Source organism: Lotus japonicus, chromosome 6, assembly GCF_012489685.1.
Source record: "Lotus japonicus ecotype B-129 chromosome 6, LjGifu_v1.2".
In the NCBI taxonomy this organism is placed as follows: domain Eukaryota; kingdom Viridiplantae; phylum Streptophyta; class Magnoliopsida; order Fabales; family Fabaceae; genus Lotus; species Lotus japonicus.
This window is the reverse complement of record NC_080046.1, coordinates 12,827,820-12,834,575: the sequence shown is the minus strand read 5'-3', so window position 1 is coordinate 12,834,575 and position 6,756 is coordinate 12,827,820. Positions and strand designations below refer to the sequence as shown.

Below are 6,756 nucleotides of genomic sequence, written 5' to 3'. Positions count from 1 at the left end.
TGATATGCGGTTCCTTGTTGCTCATTCTCTTTGTGGTTTTATTTTTTGACTAAGCAACGGTTGCTTACTTAGTGATATGCTTGTTTTTAAGACTTCTTTACAAGTATTTATTTACCAAACTTTTTCAGACTCAATGACCTTCACAAAGAGTAAAATGGTTTTCTACATAGGTTCTCCTTCAGACATTAATATATTATAGTAGACTTTGGGCTCTAAATAATACTCAACGACCTTAATCATGGCTTTTTTTTTTAACTTTAGGCTCTCTTGTATTTAACTAAGTGTTCAGGCTCAAAATACAACATCGAGACTTTTACAATGAAAGACTTAAAGAGTGTTGGATGCTCATATTCAGAGTGAATCACTAGTCTTGAAACTTTCTTCAAGTACCCTGTATAAAGTCCCCTTAAAATATGACTATTGGAATTAGGATTAGAGTCTTCTCTTCTTCTTCAAGCAAGGTTCAAACGGTTTCTGATGAGCATTTAATGCATATGGCCGTTTGTTGTACCATGAAAATCTTCATGAGCTCCTCTAACTTGATTTTTGTATAAAATGAAGGTGCAAAGTGTGTAATCTTGTAGAAAGTGTTGTGCGAACTTTTCATTTTTGTGTAAGTTCTTATGATAGAGATCATCATTCGCAGGATTTAGATTTTGCCATGCTTGGAGTGAACATATAATTGAATAATATAGCAGATGACGTAGTGCTTTGGAATATACAAATAAATTGAATTTTACAAATAAGCTAAATGATACACTTCACTTGACCCATCTAATTGCAGGGATCTTATGCCTAGCAGTATCAGTAAACAAACTCACCACCTAGCAACGTTGGAAGGAAGTAATAATACTTATCTCAAATGTATGATTTTTTCCCATGTTCTGTTGACTTCCCAATTGCAGGATCAATGTAAATAAAAATTGCATATACCCTATGACTTCAAGCATGTAGCAGGTGCTTATCACAGACCAAGATCCTTTCACTTGCATGAGGCCCCTCAAATGTCTCTCGCAATGACACGCGCCAACCCATGGCTTTGGCAATCTCTTGAAGTTCATCCATGATGGAAAGAGAATCACGGATGTATACAACTCCACCAGGTCTTAGTATCCGATCCATCTCAAGCATAATTGATGAGACATTGCATCTGGTCGATAGAGATGCAACAAATGGTAAAGAATAGACATGGATGAACAATGCATCATGAAATAACAATTTCGAATGGTTTCATGGTGCCGAAATACACACATGTTCTTCTAATTAGCCCTAATACAATAGTTATTAGCCAGGAAAGACATAAGTGAGCTAACAAGTGGGGAAAAGGAGGGTACCTTTTCTTCTCAACAGAAAGCAGGTTTGCGGCATGCAATAAATCATAGGTTCTCGGATAGGTGTCGAACGGTTCGCACCTGTATTATATGTATGAAATCTTATTACATGCGGAATAGCTTAGTATGTGGAATTTAGAAACCACAGGACCGCATTGACAAACCTTTATTTAATATAACTTAAATAAGTTGGGTGACATACCAGTCATGCATAACTCCAATCAATCCACGGTCATATATAACAGGCAAGGTGTTTGGGCCACTAACCGGAACAACATTCATAACCCAGCTGTTAAGCTTGAGATCAATCAAAGCTGCTGCAAATCTGTAAAATACAAATATATCAAAAATAGTACTTGGAAAATCACAAATCTATATTTATAATGAGGAAGTTAATAAGACATAAACATTACCCTCCAAAACCTGCTCGCATGTCCATAACATTTCGTAATCTCATCTTGTTCCAGTGCCAAGCACGAACGTAGCTTGCTATTATATCATTCCAGTACATTGACTCTGCCCTGAAAAGCTCTTCTCTGGATATGAGGGCATCATGTTTTATGCTATGGATCCTATTAGGTGGGGTTTTCAAACGTGCAGGCCATGCAATAACATTTGCTTCATATCCATTCTTAGGCAATTCAGAGATGCATGCTTGTAGATTTACATACCTATTAGTCAAGCAAATAATAAAAAAAATCAAAAAACTTAAACCATCAAATTTTGGTAATCACAAAAAGATGGATGAAAAGGCATCATGAAGCTTCACTCAAAATAATCAATACAACTCGTTAGTTTTCTTTCCCATGAGTAGTGTGGTGTCAAGAGCAACATTGCACGTTCAAAGAAGGGGCAACCCAACCAACTTTTTTCCTTCCTTGGTCTTTTGTGGAATTGCACATTTAATTATGAGATGATATAATCTTTTAACAAACGAAAAAAACAGTAACATTGAAATAACCATTGCTGCATTCTTAGTTCCTTACACACCATCATTTAATGTCTTTTTCCATTTTTTTCTTATCTCAGTTTGTTTCGCTATCCCCACAGAAGGATTAAGAGGGGAAGATTAAGTTTCTTGTTAGTCACAACTTTGAATATGCTTAAGTAATTCACCTAAAAGGCCAAACTAATAGAAGAAAGTACAGATTAGATTAAAATTCGTAATTGATGACAGCTTCTATAGTTCTATTAACTGTGGATCATGGTCAAGATAGTTCATTGTTATTTTAGTCTGATTTGAGTTTAATACTTCATCAAATTTATCCGAAAGGAAATTATTTTTCAGTTCCTTCTTCTATGGAAAAGAGGTAACTACCCTATTCTACTTCATTAGGGTGTTTTATTAACATCCAGCAACAACAAAAGCCTTATCTCAGTAGGTGTTTTAACATCCCTGATGACAAAATGCACCTATTTTTTACTCGGGTTTTATCCTGAAAAGCTGTATGATCTCTACATATAAGAATGCTTTGCTGGCAAATTTCCACATCTTTTTAAATGAGAATTACATAAATGGACGAATATATATATATATATGTAATCATCAAAGATCTGAAAGGCTTGAACACAATACCAAACATTGTCTGGATCATCACTTGGGTCACACAGTGGTGGTTTAGTTCCGGCCTCACGGTTAAGATAGCAGCTATTGTCAGAAGGTTTCTGCCATATTGCAATGTACCCATCTTTTTTCAAAAACTTCCAGCAGAGTCGAGTGGTAAGATTAAGCATCTCTGGAATCAACAAAATCCATTGTTACACTCATAGTAGGTGCAGACATCACTCTTAGTGCTAATAAGTTAGAAAAAACACTAAAAACCTGTTAACTATTCAAGTCCGTTCAAGAAAAATAGCCTAAGTAACTGTTTTGAGAATGAAAGCGGGAGCAGATAAGCAGGTAATTAACACCATAACAGTTTAAGATGTCTCTCCTTAAGCATGCAACTAAGTCATAGCATATAAGAATCAGAATGACAAATGAATTATAAAGAACAATAAACAAGAATGCAAAATATCACACTTTTTCCTTGAATAACAAACAAACTGTTGTGTTGAGAGTCTAGGTGAAAGCTTGATCATTAACAGAATGCAATCAATGCATGTTAATTCCATCAGTCGTCCTAGGACCCAGATGGAAGATATGGTAAAAAGAATTTGTCATATACATCATGTCAGAAAATGCTAATATTAAGACAAAGGTACAAAATTGAGGAATCCTTAAATACAATAACTCCATAACTAGAAAACTTCAATAAATTCACTCTCAAAAGAAACTATACCTTCCCATTGTTCTTCTAAAGCTTCCTCATGCTTGTACACTGGCTGGGCAGCCCAGACAAAGTACCCTCCTGCTCTTAGCATCCTATTAACCTCAAGCAGCAATATCCCATCTTCACCACAAATAAACAAGTTTTAAGCATCATAATGCAAATAAAAACATTGACAATTATGAAACTGGCAGTTCAGACTTCCAACATGCATTCTCTGTCTCTAATGGTTGATTAAATACCTCTCTGATTCTCCGTACCATTTTTCTACTCATTATTACGAAGAATTATTGCATGCTATATAAAGAGAGAAAAACAATTACCATCTCGAGTCCAATTAATTCTACACCGTGAACAGTGTATCAAGTCAAAAGCTTGACTTGGATATAATAAACGTTTAGTTGCAAATGCTGCCACCATTGCTGGGACACCACGTTCAAGAGCAAACTGGATCTGATTCTCATGAACATCTTTCGGAGCTACAGACATAGTAACGACATTCCGTGACAGTAAGTAAGCACCAAAACTAGCTACACCACAGCCAACATCAAGAACAACTCGTATATGCTGACCAAATGTAATCTCAGGAATCATCTACAAACGCAGATATTCAACATCAGATAGATACCTGTAAGATGCACCTATAAGGCTACATTGTCCCAAATAATAATAACAAATAAACAAATAAAAGGCAAAACCAAAGCATGTAATGTAATAATGACCTTAGATATATGGTCCAAGTATTCATTTGCCCCGTGTATAAATTGCGTACCCCCTCCTGGAAATTTAAACTTATCCTTTTGTTTGTAAATCCAGTTTTGGCCTCCTTTATCTTCAGCAAGACGAGTATGAGGAACATTATAGAACCATACCTACATCAACAAAAAAAGAAACACACACACACACACACTCTATTATGAAAACACCATAATTATAAAAAGGAAAATAAGCTAAATTAGAACTAGAAATAGGACCCATTTGGCTTAATTGGAAGAAAAAAAGAATAAAACACATGTTTAAAATACTCATTCGAAAACCGAGGTGAAACCAAAATCATGGTGGACGAAAGCAAATGCTAAGGGAAGTTGCCTCTGTCCACTGTGATTTTGGTTTTGCCCGCGGTTCTGAAGCGAGTTTCCAAACATGCACAAAGATAGTAACATTTTGACCTCATCTCTGCTTCTGGGCCATGGAATTGGAGCATGATACCCTTTGGGTGCAGGAACCAAGCAACTCAACTCACGACCTTGTTCTGGGCAATGCCGCTCAAACCTCTCCCCTTTCTCCGTGGAAGGCAGCTTCCGAATCGCGTCTTCATTATCCAAACAAGGTATATACTCACTCATGGTTTTCGGGCACAACCCGAATTTCTTGATGGCAAATTTGGGAGCAGCAGAAGAACCCTCCCTCTCAACCTGCGTTTCGTTCACCCAATCATCCACCATCTCCGGATCGAAATCCCCAACTTCAAACTCCTCTGACATCGTGCCATCCTCCTTCACGATCCCGAATTTCTCGACCGGCGGCGGAGGTGGCGGAGGGGATGGAGGAGGCGGCGGCGACGGTGGTTGGATTTTCTTCAGCGGCGGAAGCGGTGGATTGAGATCAACGAGTTCAGAGACATTGAAAACTTTGTTGAAATTCGGGGATGTGGAGACAACAAGATTGAGATTCTGATCCGGGTCGGGTTCCTGGTTGAAGAAGATGAGCTGGCGGTTGTAGCCATCGGAATCGGACCAGTGCTTCCCGAAGTAGAAGAAAGTGACGGCGATGAGGAAGAACGCGGCGAGCTTGACGGCGAGGGTTGATCGGAGAAAATCGATGTTGATTGGTGATTTCATTTCATCGAAATGGGTACGAGTCAAAATCCTTCCTTTTGAGCAAGACACCGACAAGAGTGTGTGTACTGTGTACTACTTACAGATCTTTGTTGTGTTTTTTTAAGGGTGACATCCCATTAGTCAACAGAAGATGGAGTCTTAAAATGAAAGAGATTCAATTAGGATATGAATAATGATTCATAGACATAGGAATAGTAGAAACACCCAAACACACCTTTTTCATGTGGATTTGGCCAAATAATACACTGAACTAACCACCTAAATACACATGACTAACCATAAAGCATATAACCGTGTAAAGTTGAAATTCCTAAATTAGGGATTTGGCCAAATAATACACTGAACTAACCACCTAAATACACATGACTAACCATAAAGCACAGAATCGTGTAAAATTGAATTTAGGAATTTCAACTGAGTTTACACGGTTATGTGCTTTATGGTTAGTCATGTGTATTTAGGTGGTTAGTTCAGTGTATTATTTGGCCAAATCCGCAGGAAAAATGGGTGTTTGGGGTGTTTCTACTATTCCTATGTCTATGAATCATTATTCTTAGGATATTCCACTCGTGCATAATTCATTTTTATTCTATCATTATTATTACATATCTTAATAATATATAAAGCTCATCCACCAAAGTGGGCCACATTGCTACATAATTTCCACATGTTTGCATTCTATTGGTTGTTGCCATTGAATTTCCAAATGACATCGTCTGATTGGTCCACATTGTTTAATTTTCATTGGTCAAATTTAATGAGTCAATAAATCAGTAATTAAATAAATCAATAAATGTTGACATTCCAAGTTTTTCCAAGATTGAAGGCTGAAATTATTATCGTCGAACCTATCATCGTCGTCGAATTCGAACGCGGTGGTTCCAGGGAAGTGCACATGTGGTCGCGATTGTTGTCTTTTCCAACAGCGTTTTGCTGTCTTCATCATCTTCATTGCCAATTTCTAAAGGCAATTAAACTTTTCATGTATTCTTTCGGTGATTGAGATTGAGCATTTCAAATGTTTTGCTGTTGTTGAAATTGAAGATGGAGCATTTCGATAATTGCTATTTCAGATTTAGGGTTCAAGGTGGATGGGATTTTATTAAATCTGATGTGGAAAAAGAAATCCAAAGTGGAAAAAAGAAATCCAAAATGTCAAATTTTGATTGAAAAACTGGACCTAAGCAACTGTATGTAAGTTTTGCCCATACACTGGAGGCTATTAAAATGATAAACACTTACATGCTTGACATGGTAGCTGCACCATAACATGAATATCTGAGCTCCGACTCTGCCTTGTGATTTGATGAAGAT

At 37.1% G+C, this 6,756-nt stretch overlaps 1 protein-coding gene across 1 annotated transcript; it reads right to left on the bottom strand.

The window, feature by feature from the left end:
- Nucleotides 1–665: 665 nt before the first annotated feature.
- On the bottom strand, nucleotides 666–5,558 carry LOC130726991 (probable methyltransferase PMT11). The gene is made up of 9 exons (XM_057578309.1): nucleotides 4,771–5,558; nucleotides 4,324–4,473; nucleotides 3,925–4,195; nucleotides 3,614–3,724; nucleotides 2,908–3,067; nucleotides 1,745–2,002; nucleotides 1,534–1,656; nucleotides 1,335–1,412; nucleotides 666–1,150 (listed from the first exon to the last, which is right to left on the bottom strand). Exons 1-9 carry the CDS (start codon nucleotides 5,440–5,442, stop codon nucleotides 943–945), a joined length of 2,031 nt encoding a protein of 676 aa, XP_057434292.1. The 5' UTR covers nucleotides 5,443–5,558; the 3' UTR covers nucleotides 666–942.
- Nucleotides 5,559–6,756: the final 1,198 nt, after the last annotated feature.